The sequence below is a fragment of the Lathamus discolor genome, chromosome 2, assembly GCF_037157495.1.
Source record: "Lathamus discolor isolate bLatDis1 chromosome 2, bLatDis1.hap1, whole genome shotgun sequence".
Lineage (NCBI taxonomy): Eukaryota > Metazoa > Chordata > Aves > Psittaciformes > Psittacidae > Lathamus > Lathamus discolor.
The window spans coordinates 97,561,278-97,585,108 of NC_088885.1; the positions used below are offsets into that span (position 1 = coordinate 97,561,278).

Below are 23,831 nucleotides of genomic sequence, written 5' to 3' on the forward strand. Positions count from 1 at the left end.
CTTCTTTTATTGAATTGAGCTCATCAGAGCTTGTTACAGAGAGCAGAAGCCTGGATGGAGAAGGAGATGGGCCTATTCCCAGGGGGATAGTGGGCTAAGTAGTATGAGGCAGCCAAGAGCTTTGGTCTTTCTCTTTGTTACTGAAATATCATGAGTTCACTGTGCTTACCCTGTGTCCTTAATTTAAGAAGTAGATGAGCAGGACTTCTTCTGGAGAAGCTGTAAAATGTGAGAGTTAAAAATAAAATCCTATAATGACAGACCAAGTCTTTTCCCCCAATTTGCATTGCCTTTTTGAATTAAAATAGCAAAGCTGTATGTCATTCCCAGTTTCCAGTGTTTATTTGCTGGGTTGTAAGCAATGGTACATTTCTTGGCACACAGTTAATGGGTACTTCCTAAAGTTTTAACTTTGATTTTAGTGTATGTAATAGCAGCTTTTTAGTAAAAGGGTGAATGTTGCTGTATTAGCCATCTTGTCCCTGCTGTTGCAGTTTACTAAATGTTGGAGTCAAAGTTACTGCTGTCTTTCCCTCTCCCTCTCCCCCCCCCCCCATTTCCTTTCATATCTTTTGTATGTATTTACATATTTTGCCAGTACTAGAAGGTTTATGCCAATATTTTGGGGTTTGTTAATGCCTGCGGATTTCATGCCAGTAGTAGTTCACTATTAGAATAATGTTCTAGAGATGGTGGTTCATTTGCATTACAAATGATCTGTTTCTTTTTGAAACCAAGACTCTGTAGGGAATCCAAGTAGCTGATTTCAGGCCACTCAAAAACAGCTTTCAGAATGGTCAGCCAGGCATAGATGCTTTCCATTTAATGTACTATTATTGAAGCACACTGCAGGGCCCAATAGCTCACACCAGCTTCTGAGGGTAAAGCAAATTAAAGAGAATTATTGATGCACTGCCAAATGTTTGATGCTTAATGACAAGACCATCATTCTGTCTGCTTTTATAGCCAATATAAAGATGGGTTGTTTTTTTTTTTTCCCCTGGAAAGTGATAGGCACCAATGTGATTAAATACAAAATCTGAATATTAACACTATATTGAGCCTCTGTATGTGTTATATCTTTTACACCTGTTTGTATTATTGTGGGAGATAATTAAACCTGAAATATGTAAGTTAAGTCATCAGGCTGTTTTTAAGCTGGTGTGGAACATACACCAAAGGTAAATCTGATGAAGCATGTACTCTCAGTTTCCAAGACCTCATCCTTTTATTACTTAGATTTTTCTAAGTTCCAGTACATTGTTTGCTGTTAAAGTCTTTTGTGGTTTTGATGTGTTTGAGTTAGTAATTCACTTACCTTAAAAATTATGCACTCTATTTGAGTGTAATACCTAGTAAAAGTCACTTTCTGTATAAAATTGTAGGTGATCTTTCTGCATATACATTATTAGGAAGGTTTTGATTTGGTGGTGTGTTTGTTTTGTGTGTTTTGTTTGGTTTGGTTTTGCTTTCTTTTGCTTTGCTGTATTCTTTTGTTAAGCAGCAATGTTGGAAACTCACTTGACACCATGGATTTCCTATGTTTCTGTTCTCTGAGTGAATATTGCAGTATAGAAGTCCTCATGCTTCTGGAGGAAACTTTACATTTTTAACAGTTCCTATGAATTCAGTATTAGGAGTTGTGACGAAGAATTCTTTTACATTAAAGTATGTACTGGGGGGTTAATTCTGCCGCACCATTATTTCCTTTGGTTTCTGAGCTAAAAAATGATAGGCAGTTTGAATAAATCTTTGTGCTTCCAAACAGAAAACAAATTCTCACCTGCGGGGTATTGAGAGGTGCTTTGCTAGTCAGACTGTTTAGGGAGCTGTTGGTTGTTCTGTCTTTCAAAATGTCCAGAAGTGGTACTCTCATTCATTACTATGAGCTGCTGATCTCTCTGGGTCTGGCCATTCCTGTAATGCGTACCAGTGTTAGTCTTCACAATTACTCTAGATTGTATTGCTACTGGGCCTCTGGTAAGCAAAATAACATGGTATGATAACAAATTTGAAGGTTTATGAATTAACTATAAATGAAACTATAAACAGGAGGATTTCATTGCATTCCTGACACTTTGCTGAAAAGAAACTGCCAGTCTGAAAGAGTTATCTTTGGGTAAAATAAAAAGTGGAAGCAATTTGTAGAGGTTGCTGATGGCTCTCCTCGGGAGAGCTATTTTGTTAGTCTGTCAGAAAAGGTTATGGGATGCCTACTGGTGAGGCCCGGCTAAGAGCAGGCATGGCTGTTGTGAATGTTCCTTTGCAGCAGAAGGTGGTCTAGGTTTTCTTGTTACCCAGCTTCTTAGTAGTCAAATTTGATGTAGCACATTGATTGCTTTTCTTACACCTATTTTGGTCCATCAAACAAGTGTTGCAATCATTGGGATAGGATGGCTGGTTTAAATGATCTCCCAAGTTCCTTTAATTCTGCTCCCTATGAATATTCCCAGTTCTTACGATTGTGTGTGTTATGAGAGGAGTAGTTTAACTGCTGTATTATGAAATACGTAACAATAAGATGAATGTAGTGTAGGGAGTTAGGAGGCAAAAAAGCATTTTTAAATGAACTTGAGAGAAAAAAAGCTTGCTGAATAAAAAGTAAAAAGGTACCTATCAAAGACAGATTTCATTTCTCATCTGTAGTGTGCCCTGGCAGCTAGCCTAAGGTACTTCAAAAGTTGTCATTGATCTTGAGCAAGCAAAATACTCATTTGATAGACCCAGCTTCAAATACACAGCTGAAGGAATGTTATTTTTGTGATGGAAGGTGTTGGACAACAGTGAGGGAGAAAGTAATTTTTTTATAAAAATGGAATTTGGCATTCTTTTGAGGAGAAGAGCACATGATACTCAAGACAACAGAAATTGCTGACAGCAGCTTTGCTTTCTCTTCAGTAGTTCAAGAGAAGTATCAATACAGTGCATCTATGAAGAGAACAAAGTGATTATGAAGACATTCCTGCTGAAGTTTGTATAATGAGTAGTAGAAAATAGTCTGGGCAGTTGAGAAATGGTTGACTGCCATCAGGTGCACATGCAAAACAGGGAGGAGAGAATCATCTGAATTCATCAGTCATTGCTCTTCTTGAAACTTCTGATTTGTAGAATACAAGAAGATCAAGTATGTCAGTTGCTTCCTGTCTGAAGTGTGAAACCATTCTGGTAGCATAGATGCTAGGCTTGTGATTGAATGGTTAATTGGGCAAAATGCAAACTCAAGGTTTATTCCTTTTAGGTACCTTAGTACCTGAAGAAAATGTAAAATTGTAGCTAGGGGACTATTGTGGGGTTGGGGGGGGGGGGGGCCACACTTTAGGTCAGTTACCCTTGTCTGTTTCAAATACCTCTTTTAATCAGAAAATGGGCAGTAAGAATGTCTGGAAATATTTTAAAATTTAATTTAGGATTTACTATAATGTGATCTATGAATGAGTTCAAACAATATTCCTTGTATTTGCTTTGTGTATTTCCAATTTTAAAAGGAATATAATTTTGTAGATGCTCTGCTTGTGCTAACTCTACCTGTATCAAATGCCAGAGCTTAATGAAGCATTTAAGGTTTACTCTATTTGACTTTTGAATGAATTCAAACAGTTTTCCATGTACTTGCATTTTAGATTTTGCAAAAAAGATGGTTTTCAAATACTTACTTGTGTAGGACTGTCATCTCTCTGTGTTAGTTCAAATACTAGCATTCATGGAATCTCAATGTAATTTGTAAAGAGCATGCAAGTTCTGATTTATGAAATAGTGTTTGGATTCAGTCTTGACAGTGGGCATTTTATTACCATTTTTTTTAATGCAACTTCAACACCGGATGGAGATCCACATCCTTAGGGACTGCGATCTCCATTGTGGAGAAACTCCAGGACCCCCTGAATGCCCATTCTGCAACCTGAGTATCCTCCTATAACTGCAAAAATAACCTGAAGGAAAAGTCTGTGCTGTGAGACAAAAAAAGCATAGTCTTGGTTATCTCTTGCTGTTGAGTTCTGTAACAGTAACGGTCTTTGATCTTAATGTGTTCCTGTGAAACCTTGATGTATAGTGCTGCTTGTCTCTTATCAGACCCATGTCAAGTTTTGATAGGCTGACATACCATCAGACCAAAGGTCCTTCTCTCAACAGGACAGAAGGGCAGCAAATGCCTGGTTTGCTGATGTTGTCTTCTGCTGAGCAAATATAATGTAATTCCTCCCCTGCTACACTTGCTACCTTCTCGCAGCCAGCTCTTAGGTAGTTCAACAAAGAAGGGATGGAATTTAAAGGAAGAAAACAGTATTGATCTAGTACTTGTTAATGTTGAATATATTGGCATCTTCGCTTGAGAAATCTATATGTGTTTGAAATAAAATTACTCTGAATTGGGGACGTAAAATGTCTTGCCCTTAATTTTAACTGTAGTTAGTGTATTAAGAAATTCTTCTGGGATATTTAGGAAAAAGGTCAAGTCCTTTCTTAGTCAAAATTAATAGACTGGTTTCTGTGTTATTTCATAGTGATGCAAAGCTTTTTAGGAACTGGGCTTAGCTGGTGAAGCTTTTAAGTTTACTGGTTTGAGGGATGTTAAAGAACATTTTTGTGCATTAGACCTGGTTCTTATTCCTTTGTTCTGCATGTTTTTGCTTTAAGTTGTGTAGATGGTTCAAAGATTCTTTTCAATAACTAAAGCTGCAAGAGATTAGTCGTGTTTTAGCAGCAATTAAAACTACAATGGTTTCACTTGAGAGTTTTCCAAGCAGCAGGGAATTCAGATTTATTTTGTCCAAAAGTGATGGAGAATTTTATATGATGGAGGACAGTTACAGGTGCAGTTCCATAGGGGAATGACTTACCTCCAGTGGCACAGGGTTTTAATTTTGGTTTGCAACCAAGAAGTGTATGTTAGCTGCTCAGTACCAGCAGTTTGCTTATGCCAGCTGCCTCTAAATAAGAGCTTTCACAGGACTTCTGTCTCCATTCTCCAGAGTAAGAGTAAGATAAAAAACAAATCGACTTTGTGCTAAGTATGTAATTGAGAAGAAAGTATTTGTCACAAAGGATTAGTTTTTATGTTGTTCAGTACTGTGCCAGATATGCTGATGGACCCTCATTTGGTGGCCTTCCTGCTTTGGGCCAATCCAGGTCACCTGAAGTGTACCCTTTGATTTCTTACTAAGGAGTCAGTGAAAAGGAACAGGATTCAGCCTACACTTTCAATGCCTTCCTCTCTCTATTGACTGTATGAAATGTGTCTTTATCTCCAAGGATAAATCGCTCTGTAGAGGTTCACCATCTCTCATTCCTTGAGAGAGAAAGGAAGAAGGGAAGCGGGGCAGGTGTGGTTGACTGGAATGAGTCACCTCAAAGGATTAAGCAGCTCTGGAAAGTGAGCAGACTGCTCATATTTTGGGATTTAGTTGGATTTAGGTACAAACATGATTGAGGCTTAGGTAAACTGCATCCAACTCTGTAATAAAAGGCACCATTTTCACAGGGGCTGGGAGGTTTTTTGTTTCTAGATACATTTGTAGGGGAAGAGTGAGCAGGAGGGCATCATAATTAAAGCTAAAGCAAAAGGGAAGTGCTTGGGTCCTATTTGACGCTTTGTCTCTATTGTTTGGTTTTAGCCTCCTTTCCCTAAGAATCTAAAACTTACCTGGTTACCATATTTCTCCAGTCCTTCCTCATAAAAACTCCTTGAAGTTTTTTGCTGAACTTCAGGCACAGAAAGAGGGAGGAGCATTCAAAGCTATTAAGTACTTACAAAATTTGATTAAAGCAATTGCTGGACATAGGAGCTGAACAAACCCAGTTCCTGTGCTGTAGAAAAAGTTGCTGTAAAAACCTAGGGCTGATGATCCTGCTTGGTATGCCATGAGCCACTTCCTGCTTACGTGTAAGTTTCCGTGTCCTGGGTTCAGCTGACACCGTGTCAGTGTGTAGCTGGGAGCTAGCTGCAGAACCTGTTGCAACTTGCTGTGTCCCAGAGGTTACCCAAAGTGGAAGAAGGACAAAGGGATGCTTGAAGTACTCTGGGGTGTATTAAAGAACCAGATTATTACCTGAGGTGTGTTTGAAGATAAGGGGTACAGGATGCGTGTTTCGTGGAAAACTGGGCTTTATTGCTCCTGCTTGCCTTTCTTTGCTGCTTTTCTAATTTTACTGTAAAACTTCTTTCCATTTTTCTTCTCTATCTTTTATATTTTAAGTGTTGGAAACAAATAACTTGGACTTAAATAACTGCCCTGGTACATGAAGGTGAAAATATCGAGTGCTCTTACACTGAATGACCACAGATACATGTTATTTTGTTGTATGAAGTTCTGTGTGGTCCAAGTCCAGAAGAAGGAAGGGCTGCATGTATAGGTGTGAATGAAGAACAGTTTTGAAGGGAATGCTGACACTGGTTGGTCAGTGAGGTGTTTGCCTTCATTTAGAAACCTGAAAATCTGTGTTTGTTCAAAACCTAAGCAGCTCAGAACTGTAACAGAAGTTTTCTGGCCTTCATCAGTTTCAAGAAATACTTTGAAAGGTTCATGTTCTCTAAAGTTTGAGACATAACAGTTATATTTCCAGCAATGTAACTGAGATAAAATCATAGTGAGTTAAACTAAAATAGGCGCTGACTTTATTAAAGTTTCCGCAGGTGGTTTAAGTCACTGAGATTTGGCAAGCTTTTGAGATTCTTATGTTCCTGTTATGCTCTTAAATTGGCCTTCCTCGTTGTTAACAGAAAGTGTACCAAATGAGTATAGCTGACCAAGTCAAGTCTTTGCTTACTGCAGATTTTGGTCATGATTTTTTATGAAGATTAGTACATGTGAGAAATACTGTAGCTGCTCTCAGTTTTCTCCACTGTAGCAGTGTGTGTATGTTTGGGGTTTTGTTTGTTTGAGGGGGACGTTTATTAGTTTGTCCTTGTTTAAAGATATAGAAGTACTGGTTCAGGGATTCCACGTGTGTGCACACATATACATGTGTAAGATAGTCAGTGTTTTTCTGTATTTGTAGGGGTTTAGTTTTATTTTCTTTATTTCTTTTTAGCGGATATAGCTCAAAGATACAGGATAAGCAAATACCCAACCCTGAAACTCTTCCGGAATGGAATGATGATGAAGAGAGAATACAGGGGCCAGAGATCTGTGACAGCAATAGCAGATTATATAAGGCAGCAGAAGAGTAACCCTATTCGGGAGGTCCAGGATATGGAGGAAATTAGTTCTCTTGATGTAAGTCTTACCATTTTTATTCCTTCTAGATATATATATATATTTTTTTTTTATGTTGAAGTGGTGAAACACGATGTATTTGAAGTATGTATTTACTTCTTTTTTTTTCCATTCAGAAATATTGTGAGTGCTTTTTTTTAAGCTGAATGGAAAACTGGATCATTTCCCGTATTACAGATTATTCAAATATAATCACTTTCAACTGCATTTTATTACAGTAACTTCACTACCAAATTACTTTATTTTACTTTTAATCATTTGACAATAATATCTTGTGTTTGACAAGATACTTCTAGTATTTCTCTCTGGAAAAATATTCACAAGGATGCTTCTGAATATTGAAAAGGCAGAAAAGAAATTACTTCTACACAGTTATTGACTGTTGAATGAATGGCACCTCTGCATTTAATATCCTTAGGGAGTAATGATTTCTGGTAATTTGAGGTAACTTATAATTTAACCTTTGTTTTTACAGCGCAGCAGAAGAAATATTGTTGGATACTTTGAGCAAAAGGACACTGATAATTACAGAACCTTTGAAAGAGTAGCGAATATTTTGCATGATGATTGCATATTCCTGTCTGCCTTTGGGTAAGTTTTAAATTTTGTTGATTGCATTACTTCATTATTGAATTTATGTTAATAAGTTGTTAATAATTGGACTTCTTTAAAACTTTCATTGTGGCATAACTGAAGAGATTAGACCTTAAACAGATAAATACACGGAAAGGATAAGAGGAGAAAACTCTTCCTAGCCTTAATGTCTACTGTGAAATCCAGCTTTCTTTTTTTACCTCATTTCTATTTTTTTTCACTCTGGAAGTATAATATAAATTTAACTGGGAAGGTTTCAGGGGGCAGTGCTAGACAGTTGTATCCCAAAAATCTACTACTTCGAAGGGAAAGGAGAATAAGTAAGAAGAGTTAGAAAACATTTTGATAAAAATGTTATCAGCTTTGCAGACTGAGAAATTTCCTTTGTTTTTAGCCTCTTTTTTTTTCTTTAAATAGATTACAATTTTTGTAGCTTTTTTCCTCCTTTTTTTTTTTATAGTGGTTTTTTTTTTTCTTCCTCCTCCTCTTATTTCCCTTTTCTTTTCCTGTAAAGAATAATTCAGTATTTACTTGCTCGTTTCCTCTTGATGTTAGGGGAGAGGACCTTGTGTTGGGAGTGGGAGAAGTATTTGTAATGTGCAGGAGTACATGTGGCTTTCCTTCAGTTCCTAGTTAGGTATTCTATGACTCTGTAAGCAGCCTTGGCTGTGAGAGAACAGTGTATCTGTACACAGATTTGTAATTCTGTGGCCTGTAGGTCTGTCAGTCTTATCCCCAAAGAGAGGCCATTATCTCAGATGTTTTCTGATGTGTTTTATCTGTGCTTGTTCTCAGGGCAGCCAGTCTGAGTTGTTACTAGAATTTGAAATTATTTTTGCACCACCCTTATATGACTTTTCATTCTTTTCAAGAATGCTTTTAAAAAATCCTTAGTAAGATAACAGTACTTTATTATTCTCTCTTCTGTTGTTTGAGTCTGTTCATCTTTGATTTCATGTTTGTCAACCTTGTATAATGAGAAATAGTCTCCCACCACTCAGTGTTCTCATTTCTTTGGACACCATTCTTGGGGTAGTTATTGTGGGTTTTCTGGCTTTTTTGTTTTTTTCTCTAGGCATAAGTAACAAGCAAGCATAATGGAACAAGTCGGAATTTAATTATTTGTAACCTAACCATGTAACTACAGATTGCAAGCTTGTCATTATTTTCTTCTGCAGACTCCCATTCCCTTTATAGCCTGGAGCTGGCAGTGTTTGACAGTGCAGCCTTCGAGACAGTGACCTTGGAAGCTAAATGTTTTCATGTCTGAGTTGCTGCAGCTCTTGAGCTTCCCAAAATATTATATGTGAAAAGACTTCTGAGGGAGATGCTGGCTGTGTAGCAGTATTTTCTATTCAGATTATTTCCAAATAAATATATCAAAATGTTTTATGGAGAGCTGGCACTGATGAGTTGAGCACTTCTGACTGAGCATCCTAACAGCCCCTGGGAGGGGTTTTTGGTTTTGCTGTGGACAGAGTTCAACAGGTGTCTGCTTTGGAAGATATACGGTAATGTGGGCTGTCACGTTCAAACTTCTAGTAAGCTAAAATAAACCCCAAACGATCTAGTTAAACAGGAAGAAATTACATCAACATCTGTCAAGACAGAACTGTTTCCTGCTATGCAAAAATTATTCTGGCTTTAGGTAGTTGCAATAGCGTATTTTTAAACTGTTTTAAAATGGCACTTAGTCGCAGATCATTTTGATGCTTAGAACGATTCTTAAATCAGCTGTTCCTTACAGTTATGTTAAGATCTGAGGTGACTGCAGAGCAAGATTAATGAGGGAAGACTTCTAAACAGGAGGAGATAGGAGAGATACTGATGAAGAGCTCATTAGAGATCATTAGGGACTGTAGTGATAGGAAAAGGGGTAACAAGTTCAAATTTAAACAAGGGAAGTTTAAATTGGATATAAAGAAGAAATTCTTTACTGTTGGGGTGGTGAGGCACTGGAATGGGTTGCTCAGGGAAGTTGTGAATGCTCCATCCCTGGCAGTGTTAAAGGCTGTGTTGGACAGAGCCTTGGGTGAGATGGTTTAGTGTGAGGTGTCCCTGCCCATGGCAGGGGGATGGAACTTGATGATCTTAAGGTCCTTTCCAGCCCAAACTATTCTATGATTCTGTGATTCTACGATTTTAAAAGTAGAACTGGAGAGTGGTAAGTGTTGGTAGACATGGAAGAGAATGGCCTTGTGCCATTGAGCCAGAGTATAGGAAGCCAAATGCAGAAAACCAAAGGAACCAGCAGAAAAACATTTTTTTTCTCTTAAGGTGCTATGATGGACTGTAGGTAATTCATGAAAGAGTGTGACTAATCTAGGAACTCTTTTAATTGCATGTTAGCAAGGAAGTATGGGGCAGGAGGGTTGTGTGCTTCCAAGATGTTCACCTACATTACCACTTTGAGAAGAGACAAAGTGCAGGCTGAAGTGTTTCCAGTTTGTTAGGTGTTTTAAAAAGGTGTATCTTCCGGTGTTTGGGGTTTTCACGTCATGTCCCCACTTTGAGTGGGGGAGGCAAATCACTCACAACTGCAGCTACTGATGTGGAGGACCTTTTGGGGTCCACCACAGGCTTACCCCTAGAGTGTATGTTTCGTTATAAATCATTAGTTTATCAAGCAGTGATTAGGCAGGTGGCTTTTATGTCTTCACTTTCTTCTTAAGCAGTGAAGGACTTTGAGTTAAGCATTATGATGTCTTTTTTTCCTTCTTGGCCCTCTAAATTGTTCATACCCCTGGAAGATTTACCTCATCTTGCAGTGAGGTAAACTGAGATACTTTTATTTCTGTCTTACCTTTCGCCTTAAATCTCTTAATCTGTCTTCACCAATCCTTATATTGAGTCTACAGGAGAGATACCGTAATTGGAGGAGCTGGAAGTTGGCTAACTTTTCCCAGAGGTTGGGTATGCTTTCTGTTAACCTATGCTAAAAAGAAAAGAAACACGTAGTTCATTTTACTCTTTTGTGGCATATGCAGCCAGTCAGCTCTGTCTTACCAACATGAGTTATGTCGGAACAGCAAGGAATGGGAGAGAAGAGGGCAGGCCTCTCTAGATGTCTAAAGGTGACGAAAGGGTTTATTCTTGTTGAGATCTTTCTTCTGTCTCCCTGTTGGGTGCATAGCAGTTCCCATTTGTTTGAATAAGAAATAATTTTGGGGGTACAGCCTGGCAGCTTTCAGGGCACTGTGTTATGATTGGGATTAAGGAATTGCAAAAATATTCCAGAGGCAGGAAAGGACCTTAGTTAGGTGACATAGTGAACTGAATACCAAGGAGGAATTGCATGTGTTCTCAAGGTACACACATACCATATCATCAGTGGTCAGAAGATGCATGCTGTGACTTGTGCTCTCTAGACCGTTTCTGAGAGTAAAATGGACAGTGTGGGCTTATTTGCTATCCATTTGCTCACTGCTTATGCTGGTAGAGCCACCTCAAAGCCCTTCTTTATCAGGGTAGATAAGATGTAAATTTCTAGGGTAAACATGGCACAGGAAGAGTAAATGTAAACAAGAATCAACCTTTCTTTCCTTTTCTTCTTTAACAATAGGTTTGGGGGTTTTTTAATTTACTTTTTTTTTTCATATTACATGATTCTGTTAATTTCATTAACATTTTCCTCTGAGAGTCTCTTACCCAAAAATGTACCAGCATTCATCACTTGCACTTTGCCTTTAGTCCACAATTCTAATCTTGCTGACTCCCTTAATGCCCTTTTATTCTAGCCAGGCCAAGTTTCTGTGGAGTCACTTTACAGTTTACTTTAAAGATCAAGGATTTTATTTCTCACATTTTGAAGGAAAAGAAAAGAAGATAGCAAATTAAAATATGGTATTTGGTATCTCAGTTATTTCATTTGTCTGTACCGAGACATGCTTACTGGTTGGTTTGTTGTAGGGCTATTTCAAAAGCAGAGAGATTTAGCGGGGACAATGTAATCTACAAGCCACCAGGGGTAAGTGTAACTATGTATTTTATTCTGCTTATTGTCACTATATGTGAGTATGAACAAATGGAGACTATATTCAGATAACTTGGTATGTTACTGCATCTCAAATCTTAATTTTTTTTCATCACTAAGTAGTGTGAGAAATAGGATCATAGAAACTAGTGTTTCTAAGTCTGTTTAAAAGTCTTTATTTCATTTGTTGGCAGTTAAATGCACAAAACCTGTCATTTTAAATGTCAATGTCCAGAAGTGGTTTTTTTTCCCGATAGGAACACTAAACTCATTATGTGTGTAGATACTTTGTGTTCTGTAAAAGTCTTAAAAATCTGTGAAGTTCATCAGCTGGTGCACTACATGGTTTTCAAAGCAAGTGACAATTACTAAGTATTTTTCTGTCACTTGCCTGTCTTGTGTGTCTTAGCCCCCAAGGGTTAAGAGCTGTTCTCTTCATTAAGAGAAATGGAATTAGTACAATTAATCATATGCTATAACAGACTCTTCATAAATGTAAGCTTACTTGAGGAAAAATTCAGTAGAGAAGAAAATCTGCAAGAATAGCTTTTGAGAAACATAATATCTGAAAATCTGCTCCCTTATCAAATTTAAGGTATAGAAAGAGTTGCTTGCAAATGAGAAATAGATAAAAAAAGACCAGGGGGAGGGGAGTTTCAACCCTTTTTCTGCAAAACCGGAATGTGTTAGGTTGCCTAATTTATGTGGTGTTCCAGAATTAAGGTGTGCTTAGTCATGGCCGCAGCTTACAAAGTCATGCTTTACTTCATGCTAACCAAAATTGTAATTACGTTTAAAGATGGCAGCACTGAAATCAGAGTTCAAACTACTAGCAAATCAAGAAAAACTCTTTATTTATATCTCTTTGGCAAAGCAAGTGTAAAATACCAGTTTCAAGTAGAGAGATACTATTTCTCAATGAACAAAAGTCTTAATAGCCTAGTAATAGTCTAATAATGAAATAGAAGCATTCCAAATTTGGAAACAAAGTATCTTTTCATTTCTTCTTAATTTGTGCTAAAAAGTGAAGCTGACTGCATAAATAATCACATAATATTTATTTTCCTGTTGTACTTCTGTGACATAGTTAATAGAAATTCTGCATGCACAAAGGTTGAATATTGGTGTAAGATTGGCTTTCAGTATTTATATGGACACTGTTACTTTGTTGGGAAGTAACCTTCTTTGAAGGTAGGAAAGTCATTTTTACTGTTTCTCAACCAGTATGTTTTTCTCTCCAACAGGAAAACGCTCCAGATATGGTGTATTTAGGCTCACTAACCAATTTTGATTTGATTTATGCGTGGACACAAGATAAATGTGTGCCACTTGTTCGAGAAATTACGTTTGAAAATGGGGAGGTAAGAAATTTTTCTACTATTCTGGTTTTAGGTTTTTTTTTCTCAAAACCAAATTATCTCTTTCAAGGTCTCTAATCAATACCAAAGACCTTTCTACATGCTTTGCTTTTGACAGAAATTATGTTAGATAATCTCTTCATTCTTTTGGAGCTTTTGTTAGACTTAACTCACCAGAGGCAGATTTGTAGTAGTTTTGTACACTCCCAAAGTAAGAAGTTATAGAGTGTGGACACTTAGATGCTTAGAATACGCCTGTGTTGGAATGTATGTGTCTGTAAGCAAGTCCAGAGGGGGGCCACGAGGATGATCAGGGGGCTGGAGCACCTCCCGTATGAAGACAGGCTGAGAAAACTGGGGCTTTTCAGCCTGGAGAAGAGAAGGCTGAGTGGAGACCTCATAGCAGCCTCCCAGTACCTGAAGGGGGCCTACAAGGATGCTGGGGAGGGACTCTTCATCAGGAACTGTAGTGATAGGACAAGGAGTAACGGGTTAAAACTTAAACAGAGGAAGTTCAGATTAGGTATAAGGAAGAAGTTCTTTACTGTGGCTGGAGCAGGTTGTCCAAAGAAGTGGTGAATGCTTCATCCCTGGCAGTGTTCAAGACCAGGTTGGACAGGGTCTTGGGTGACATGATTTAGTGGAAGGTGTCCCTGCCCGTGGAAGGTGTCCCTGCCCATGGCAGGGTGGTTGGAACTGGATAATCTTAAGGTCCTTTCCAACCCAAATCATTCTATGATTCTCTTCTCTGATTCTATAAGTATGTATAGGGGTGTTACACCTTGAGTAGAATGTATTATTCATCTTAAAGTAAGTGTATATTGTTTATATAGATGTTATGACTAAATGTTAAATAACGTTTATGTCTGGATCTTAATTTAAGTGCTTGTCGTGGTTTAAACCCAACCACAAACTTCGTCCAGTCACTCCCCCCCCTTCTTGCCCTCCCCCTGCTTCTGGAGGGACGGAGAGGAGAATCAAAAAGAATGCAACTCCCACGGGTTGAGATAAGAACAGCCCAGTAACTAAGGTATAACACAAATCACTGCTGCTACCACCAGTAATAATGGTGCTAAAGGAAATAACAAGAGGAAAGAATACAACACCTCAACACCAGCCGACCAATAACTCACCCCACTCCCCCCAGCCAAGCACCGACCGATACCTCCTCCAACCCTGCCGTTCCAACCCTTCCGGGTCACTCCAAGTTCCCTCCTGGGCATGACGTGCTGTGGTATGGAATACCTCTTTGGCTAGTTTGGGTCAGGTGTCCTGCCTCTGCTTCCTCCCGGCCTCCCCTCCTCCCTGGCAGAGCATGAGGCTCAGAAAATCCTTGGCCAGACCAAACATTCGAGCAGCAACTGAAAACATCGGCGTTATCACCACTGTTCCAAGGCCAAAAGATCAAAACACAGCACTGTACTAGCTCCTAAGAAGGAGAAAACTGACTGCTGCTGCTCAAAACCAGGACAGTGCTTTTGTGCCTATTATGACTGTCGTGGTTTAAGCCCAGTTGGTAACTCAGAACCACGCAGCCGCTCACTCACTCTCCCACCCAGCTTCCCCTGCTCCCACAGGGATGGGGAGAAGAATTGAAAGAGTGTAACTCCCACGTGTTGAGATAAGAACAGCCCAGTAACTAAGGTATAACACAAACCACTACTGCTGCCACCAATAATAATAATGATAAGGGAAATAACAAGGGAAGAGAATACCACCGCTACCTGCCGACTGATACCCAGCCCAACCCTAGGAGTGATCTAGCCCTTTCGGGTAACTGCCCCTAGTTTATATAGTGGGCATGATGTGCTGTGGTATGGAATACCTCTTTGGCTAGTTTGGGTCAGGTGTCCTGTCTCTGCTTCCTCTGGGCTTCTTGTGCCCCTCCTCCCTGGCAGAGCATGAGACTCAAAGTCCTTGGTCAGAGTAAGCATTACTGAGCAGCAACTAAAACCATCGGTGTTATCAGCACTGTTCCCAGGCTGAAAGGCAAAACCACAGCACTGCACCAGCTACTAAGAAAGAGAAAAATGACTGCTACTGCTGAACCCAAGACAATGACCTTGAAAAATGCTTCTAGTCAGGGTAGAAAATACTTGTGTCAGCATGTCCATGACAGTTTGAAAGAGTAAAATAGTTGTTAACCATCCTTTTGTTATAATCAGATTTTAAAATTTAATATTGAAGTTAGTAGTAGAAAAAACAGTTTCAAAGCCTTATCTAATAAACAAGCATATGAAATGGTGGCTGAACAGCTATGGAATTGGCAGTCTTCTGGGGATTGTCATAAAAACCATGTGATTGGGGGGGTGGCAGCAGGGTGTCAGTCTGTGATTAAGCACTGGTACCTTCTTAATCTTTCTTTTTGCTTCACATGCTCTTTCCTCCACATTTCTTCTGTTTACCCTGTAATCAGGCTGGTTTTGTTCATGTTCTATGAATGCAGTGAACCATGTGGTCTAATGATGGTGCTGAACTGTAAGTTTTTGAAAGGGTGAAAAGCTTCTCAAAGACACACAGAAGTTGGAAGCTCAAATCTAAGGAAAAAATCTTTGGATATTCTCAGTGCCAAATGAGATGATAGCTTTTGATAGAGCAGTCCAGAGCAAATGAAATAGCTCTTCTACTTTGCCACGGCTTGATCAGTAAGACATGCTATGAAGGCTGGAATGGAAAAGCAAACAAATGCGGGTACTTTATAGAAACCAGTTAAGGGCACAATTCGGAAGGCTTTCAAGCCAGCTGTCCTAACAGCCTGTTAGAGGTACTTGATCTTGTGACTATAACTCACCAAAGTTGTCCTTTTAGCTGCTTGCAAGCAAGAGGGGAGTTTGGAGCTGGAATACCCAGCTCTGCCTGAGGGTTGTCCCTTTGGAAAGGTACCTGCTGAAACAAGTGAGGAAACAGAGCCATGGTCATAGTGATACAAAAGAGAGGAGGCTGAGACCCAGGCAAATTCACGTGTGTAAAACTGAGCAAATATGAGTAGTGATTGGTTTAGGGATGGATTGGGAAGCATGGATTTCATCAAGAGCACTGAAGTTATGAGGGTCTTTGCAGTCCACTGTTAAAAGACCAAGTGGAAAGACTTCATTAAAGGGAGAATGACAGCCATTTCATGTGCACTGTGTAACTGGCTGGCTCTTGCCACAGATGAAAAGCATTTCTTCCAACTTACTGCATATAAAAAATAACTGAAGAATCTCTTCTGTTTGGTGGCAGAACTAATGAGTACTATATTTATCAAAAAACATGGATTTTATTCTGACACAGGCTAGAATCAAAGAAATGGCAGCACTTCTTACACCAGTTGTGCAAATGAAAGATAGGCAAGACTGTAGGCATTGATTAGATGATAAATGGTTGTTTCTTCAATTGGGCTGTAGTGAGTTGAGCTGATACTGAAAGGTGCCTAAAAATCACTTTTGAAGCAAGCAAATGCATGTTGTTCATATTTTGTTTGGGAAGCATCCTGAATAAATTATTCAGGGTGTTCCTACATTTAGCTGTCCCTGAACAGAAATACTTAAACAGCACTTGGGCTGCAAGAATGCATTTCTATGAGGAATTGAGTCTTGCCTATCTAATAAAGGTTTTCGTTTCTTTATCAATTGTAGTAATACACTAGCCCATGCATTTAATAACTGTGTTGTACGGATAACAAGCCAGGATGCACTTAATGCCAAAGGACAGTACTTGATCATAACTGATGCAGCTGTCATTAGCTTTTTTATTTCCCTCTCTTTCTCCTTTTAGGATGGAGTTACTTAAAAATACTTATTCATTGTGTTATGCTAAGAAAACGCCAACTTACTGCATGAACCAAGGTCTGGGTCTAGAGTACACCCTGAGGTTTTTATAGCATTTAATACTGTGCTGTTTAGGCCATATTGCTGTCTCTATGAATATGATGTGTTTTCTCAGAATTGGGCTATTTCTTTTGAGCAAGTATTCAGTGCAAGTGTATCCCTTACTGACATGTGGGTAATGAAATACTTTCGTGTTTTATCTGTTGATTATGACAGAGGAAGGAAACACGGTTAACTGTATAACCCTTAGATGAAGGGTTAGCAGTTAAGGTCTTTAGTCCTTGGTTTTTTTCAGCTGTGTTTAAAGTAGAGATCTCACTGAATTTGAAAATTGCTAGAATCATTTTTTAAGGGCACTTAAGTGAGTTCTGTTTGTTTTGTGTGCAGGAACTGACAGAAGAAGGCCTTCCTTTTCTCATACTTTTCCATATGAAAGATGACTTGGAGAGTTTAGAGAAATTCCAACAGGAAGTTGCACGACAGTTAATAAGTGAAAAAGGTTTGTAGTAATCCCTACTACTTCTTTTTACCAGTGTCAATTTTTTCAGGCCAACTCAGTAGAGTGGAAGAAAAGGCCAAACAGAATCCTAGTTTTAAAGCTCTTGAGACCGAAGGGCTTTATATACTTCAGACAGTGAGGACCAACTGCTCTGGAAATGATTAAAATAGGTACACAATTTATTAGTAAGAAACTATTTCAGAAATCCTTCTTGTGTAAATGACTTCATGCAGCTTGAGAAGGGCATTCAACAAAACTTCAGTTTGGATTGTGGGCAAAACCACTTGAAGAAAGTCTGTTATTTTGGTGATGTTAGTTATTTCAATCTGTTTTCAGGTTTTGCATGTTGTACCTATCCAATATCCACCTGTGTAATAGTTATGAAAGTGATTAGGATTTCAAGATACTCATTAAAAATAATCTTAACATGAATTTTTGCCTGCTCCCAATTTTAAGGTACAATAAACTTCCTCCATGCTGACTGTGATAAATTCAGGCACCCACTTCTCCACATTCAGAAGACTCCAGCAGACTGCCCTGTTATTGCTATCGATAGCTTTAGGCACATGTACGTCTTTCCGGACTTCAGTGACTTGTCGTAAGTATTTTTCTTTGTGCATTTTAATTGGAAAAGAACAAAGGAAAAGACGTGCTCATATTTTAATCAGCACTACGGTAGGAAGATGAATAAATCTGGGATAAGTAAGGCTGCCGATGTATGATTCAGTGTTAAAGCCTTAAAGCAGTATGAATTGGTGTGAGGTCAAATGCAGTTGCATTGCTTTGCACAAGAAGAAAATCTCACATTTAAATCTCTAGATGCTGCTCTTTCTTGATTTCAAAGTTTTTTCTGTTTTCCATAGTAGTTAGGCATTTGGAGCCTGGCTTGGTATTTTTAGTGATCTAGATACAGCAATTAACTTTAAAAAGTTTAAAATACTACATGGAATGTTGAAGTGCTGTGTTATGCATTGATTATGATTATGTAAGATGCACCATGTAAGAATTCCCAGCCTGCTGATTTGTTTTTTCCTGCAGTGCAATTCCAGCCTTCCTGCATTAGTCTAAACCTAGAAGAGAAATCCTTGTTGTGTGCATGTCTGAAATTTAGACGTGCAGCTTGGATCGTTGGCATGTTACTGGATAAAATAAGTGGGAGAAGTATTAGGGTGCTTAGATGAAATACCACTGTGATAATCCTCTTTACATCAGTCTATCTCTTTATCTTGTACTGCCTTGGAAGCAGATGTTCTTTCTCACATGGCTCCGTTGAGGAGTGAAGATGTGTAAACATTATCTTCGGGGGCTTTAAGCATGAGGCAAGCCCTCTGTCTTCAGGTTTTGTGTTCAACTCCAGTTTCTGTCTCAAAGGAGGTACCTGCATATACACTGCTTGCTAACTCCTGGCTAGACTCCTAGGCTTTACGATTTGAGTTTCTGCCCATTCATACTTCCGAAAACTCAGGGTATTTCATTTTTGTCAAAGCCAAGGATTTGAAGCTCAGACTTAGCACGCACCATGAATGTAATCCCACATTTCAGGAAACATTTCACTACCTGAAATGTTGATGTTTGGAAGGAGGGCTCAAACCTTGCTTCTCCCTGTATTTATCCACAGGATTATTCTTAAAATGTGGTCTCTGATTTATCTCAAATAGTGCTTTTCAAATATCTAAAGCTGTGGATGTTGAAAGGCTGGTAGTGATTGTTTTTCTGTTTGGAAGAACATGTTCACCACACATGCCAGCACTTAAAAAAAAACAAACCCATAGAGGGATACTTGCATTTTCAAAGCACTCTTTATTATCACTTTTGAAACAGCCCTTAAATAAATTAGTATCTCTTAGGGGTAATAAGAGATGTTTAGTTTAGACTTTCACGTTACATTTCTTACACATCCTGTTTCTGTGAAGCCCTTTCTGAGTAAGAACAGCTACTTGCTTGTTTTTATACCAGTTATTACATACAAATGCAGATGAGAGAGATATCAGGGTTGTAGACAGTTGCTTAATGAAAAAGTATCCTTCAGCCCTAGTCTAGGAGATGGAGCTGATACTTAGAAATACCTAACAGTCTGGAAACAAGGAGAGATTAGAGTGGGAGGTATCCTGGGGGGATATGCTTGTGTGTGTGTGGTTTGGATTTTTGTTTTGGTGGCGTTTTGTTTGTTGGTTGTTTTAGTAATAGGTAAAGTCTTAATACTGAGACTTTCATCTACCCTCAATGACTTCTGCCACTATAGTATATGTTTTCTGGACTCTTTCACAAACTGGCCCCGTTTTGTAATGTCAGTGCTGCCACCAACCAACACGGTTTGGATATTGGACTTTTAGAACTGGCCACTAAAAAGATTTCCTCTCTCCTTAGGGAGTCGTGTTTTTGGAGAATAGCCACTTCATAGGCAAATGAGACCACCCCCCCAACGTTTTGTCCTTATACTTTGGCCACCTGGCCCTAATCAGTTCTGCTGTTCCAGGTTGGAAGTGATAGCAGGGTTCAACAGATCAATTGTAGCTTCACAGCAGGAGCTGGCTGAGCCACAAGAGGCTGTAGGCCCTGAATGCCCTTGCTGCATTAGGAGATGAGGAGAGATTGGAGGAGAGTGTATCCAGCAGTGTACCTGACCTAGAACAGGGCAGGAGTCCAAGGCAGAGCAAGGGAGAAGGGATTCTGCTGTCCCTGCAACCGGGTTGGAATGAACTCCATTCTCTCCGTCAGTGCCAATTCCTGTTCTTATGTAGGAAGGCAAGAGACTCCTCAAATTATCACTGTAATACTGATTAGTTACAGGTGTTGCTATAGTGATACCCTGTGACTCTGTATTATACTACATTTTATCCATAGAGTTTTATATGATCTGAAATGCTGCTGAAAGCCCATCTGGCCACACTTTGTCCCTCTTTCCTAAATGTAATAATTGGTTTGATGAATGACTCCCTATAAAATCTGTCGCTGTACATTACCTTTTGATTGCATGCACAGTGCTCACATCATAGTTTTTAATCTCATCTTTAATACTTATTAGTTCAACTCTTCATTTTAAGCTTTTTAGTCCATTTGACGTTTCACAAATAAAATTGGATGCTGTAGTTTAGCACATTTGCTGTGGGTGACAGTAGATGATCTCAGATTAGATTTACATTGATATCCTCTTAGTGCTTATCTCTAGTGTATATGCAGTTGCTCAGGCACTAGAGAGCCTTTCAAAGATGTTTTGTCAATACTGCTACCCAACTGTCATTTGTATCTGTAAACTGTGCATTTGGAACCTGCTGTTCCCTCTTACATTATGGTTAGTGGGGAGCTGGAGTGAGTATACAATGAAGTTATCGGCTAGTACAACTCTGTGGGAGTTATTGGAAAGATGAAATACTTGCTGTGTTCTCAAGAGACAGTGGAAAGAAAAAGAAGCTGGTAGGATACCTTAACAAACCATTTGGCTTCCTGTCCTCTATTAATCACCTAAAAGTGGGCATAGTGTGCTAGATAAACAGAAGTTGGCTACTGTAAACAGTGTACTTTAAACCTTCTGTGTTTGGGTTTAACTTGTAATAAATATGTGGGTGTTTCTGTTGGATTTGTTCCAGAGTTCCAGGTAAACTGAAGCAATTTGTACTAGACTTGCATTCTGGAAAATTGCATAGAGAGTTTCATCATGGCCCTGATCCAACTGATGTAGCACCCGGTCAGGTAAGGTTACAAGTACCTTTAATTTGGCCATTTAATTTAATAAAGACCTTTTTTTACTCCTTGTCAGAGCTGTGCTTTCTAATGTGAGTGTACTTTTAACCTCACTCTTCTGAAAGAAAAATCTCTGTATAGAAGCATAACGTTGCTGATTCTGCTTGGCTCTTCCTTTAACTTCCTTGGTTTAAAAGCGGGGAGAGCATTAGGGAAAAGTATGGTGCCTGTTTGCCTTGAATAAGGCAAGAGGTCAGGAGTGTAAGAATATGCATTTTTCTCCACGGAAATGGAAGATCTTGGGCTAGCTGACTGTTCGGAGCTCATAGAGCTGCTCTTATGTTTCCATGTGATTTCTGTGCAGAAACTGATGATAGGTGCATTATTCCCATATGACACACTATGAGGGGTGCTTCTAAGGGGAAGCATCAATTGATGGAATGGTTTACATATGTACTTGTAATCCCCAATCCAAGCAGGAGGCAGATTATTAGATCATCAACAAAAGACTGATGAGCAGTAATAGGGCTTATTACTTCTATTAATGCAGTTAACCAGTGGCATTAATTGTGGTCACAGCTGCATCTGTCAGTTAGGATTCCTCACTGTTGTGTTCAAAGGTTGTCATGCTATACAATTACGTACCTAGAAGTTGCTCTTGGGATCTCTTCTGGAACACACCTTTCTCCAGACAAAACTTAGGAGCACCTCAGTGTTTATTTAGTTTAATCCAAGAGGCAGAAAAGAAAGGACATTACCAGCCCCGATTCCCTCTGCTCTGCCCAGTCGTCTGTCTTGATCTTCTCAATATACCACTCAGCTCGTACATTTGGTGTCAGGCTGAGAAGTGCAAATGTAACAGCCTGTCAGGCAATCTTCTCGTAACTCAGGCACTCTCTAAAGAAATAACTGGTTTTAAGCACTTTAAGTTACATGCTGTATTGTCTGTGGCTCCTAGAGCCACGTTAGTGCCAGAGGAGACCTGGTGCCATGGTGTTGGGGTGCCTTGGGCTGTTCCAGAACCCGTGAGTGGGGGACAGAAATGATTTATGGCTACAAGCCCATTTTCTAGGTCATTTGTGTGATAATCTGTGTTGCCCTGCTCAAAGTCAAAATATTTAAAAGCGTTTAAGCCCCGGAGGCTTGCCCTGGGCCAGGAGTATGACTGCTTTTGAATGTTGTCATGACTGGCTCTGAAAACATGTGGGCTGAATTGTCTCATAGTAATTCATTCAACTGGTAACTCCCTGTGTTTCTCAGGAAATCATGGAGCAACCAGAATTCAGACCAACAGAAGATGCAGAAATAGGACTGGAGGCTGAGGAGTAGGCCAGGCAGTTGGTCTGACAGGTGTGCATAAGGACGAGCCACTAAAGGCAATTGTAATGTGGAGGAGGCTTGGTCAGGGAGGTGGGAAGCCTGCTGAGTCCCTGGATCCTGCTGTCTATCTGGGCACAGGCTGGATGCCTAGAGCTGCAGACTTGCGCTTCTCTCCATCCTGCCTTGACAAATGCACACAAGACCGGGAATGTTCACTTCCTCATCTCTGTATGGCATCCTGCCATCTTGGTGGAAGATGTGTATCCATATGCAATGCAGACAGTGGCCTTCGCTAAACTGGAGGCTGCTGTCTTAGGTCATCTCTGTCCCTTGAATTGCATCCTTGTTTGGTTTCTTTCTTCAGTTTCCATAGAAAAGTTCTAGAACATGTCAGCAGTGATGTTTGCCCTGGTGCATCTCAGAAGCAAGCACACAAACTCAAACTTTCAAAGCAAGTGGTAGAGAGACTTAAAGATGCAGTGGGGTGCAGTTGAAAGACTTCTAAGTCACTTGTACAGAAATTTGTGTGATGGCCTTAACCTTTGAGATGTGCCAATAAGAGAAATATCTTTACCTGATGGTGCCTAATTAATGAATGTGTGTGTGTGTGTGTTCCACCTCCTTGGGACTTAAAGCGTGCCTTCCAAAAACACCCGAGTTGTGAGACTGCTGGCCATCATGCAGTCCCACAATTAATGCTACAAGTTCATTTAATGGGGGTTACTGATTACTAAACTGAGTCTAACAAGCAATTGCACTGTTTGCTCTGTTTTTCAGCCAATCCAGGATTTAGCAAGCAGCCCACCAGAGAGCTCATTCCAGAAACTGGCACCCAGTGAACATAGGTACACCTTATTGAGGGAAAAAGATGAACTTTAAAAACTTGAAATGATCTTGCAAGCCTTTCAGACAGCAGCATTGACTTCTGTGTGGTGGAAATAGTAAACCTATATTTTCATAATTCTATGTGTATTTTTATTTTGAATAAACTGAAGAATAATTTTGTTCTCCCCAGGCTTGTAAATACATTTGTTTGGTGGGTCACTCTGTACAGCATCTTTCAACCAGTACGCTCTTAATGCTATAGTAAAATAGCGGAGACCCAGCCAGACTCTTGATCTAACTCTGTTCTGTAAAACTTTTATAATCCAAATGAAGGTATCCTTGCCAGAGACATGCTGTTAACTTGCACTATCCCATTAAATAGGACTTTTGGGTTGTTTTCTGTGTAACCTTGGTAGTATGTGCTTCTTTCTTCTTCTTTTTCTTCTTCATGGTAACAGCTATCCTGGTAATCTATTTCTTTGTCACATTTTTTCTCCAACTTAAGAGGGTCTTCTATTCTGGATACTCGGGAGGGGAATAAATTAAAGTTTTACAGAA

At 39.4% G+C, this 23,831-nt stretch overlaps 1 protein-coding gene across 2 annotated transcripts in view; it reads left to right on the forward strand.

The window, feature by feature from the left end:
- ERP44 (endoplasmic reticulum protein 44) overlaps window positions 1–23,831 on the forward strand; it is a 49,092-nt gene extending 25,261 nt beyond the window's left edge. For both annotated transcript variants that reach the window (XM_065667835.1, XM_065667836.1), the window contains exons 5-12: window positions 7,030–7,214; window positions 7,690–7,805; window positions 11,718–11,775; window positions 13,026–13,142; window positions 17,336–17,447; window positions 17,904–18,045; window positions 21,035–21,137; window positions 23,226–23,831. In XM_065667835.1, the coding sequence (XP_065523907.1) occupies window positions 7,030–7,214; window positions 7,690–7,805; window positions 11,718–11,775; window positions 13,026–13,142; window positions 17,336–17,447; window positions 17,904–18,045; window positions 21,035–21,137; window positions 23,226–23,327 (935 nt within the window). In that variant the 3' untranslated portion in view covers window positions 23,328–23,831. The remainder of the gene's footprint in view (window positions 1–7,029; window positions 7,215–7,689; window positions 7,806–11,717; window positions 11,776–13,025; window positions 13,143–17,335; window positions 17,448–17,903; window positions 18,046–21,034; window positions 21,138–23,225) is intronic.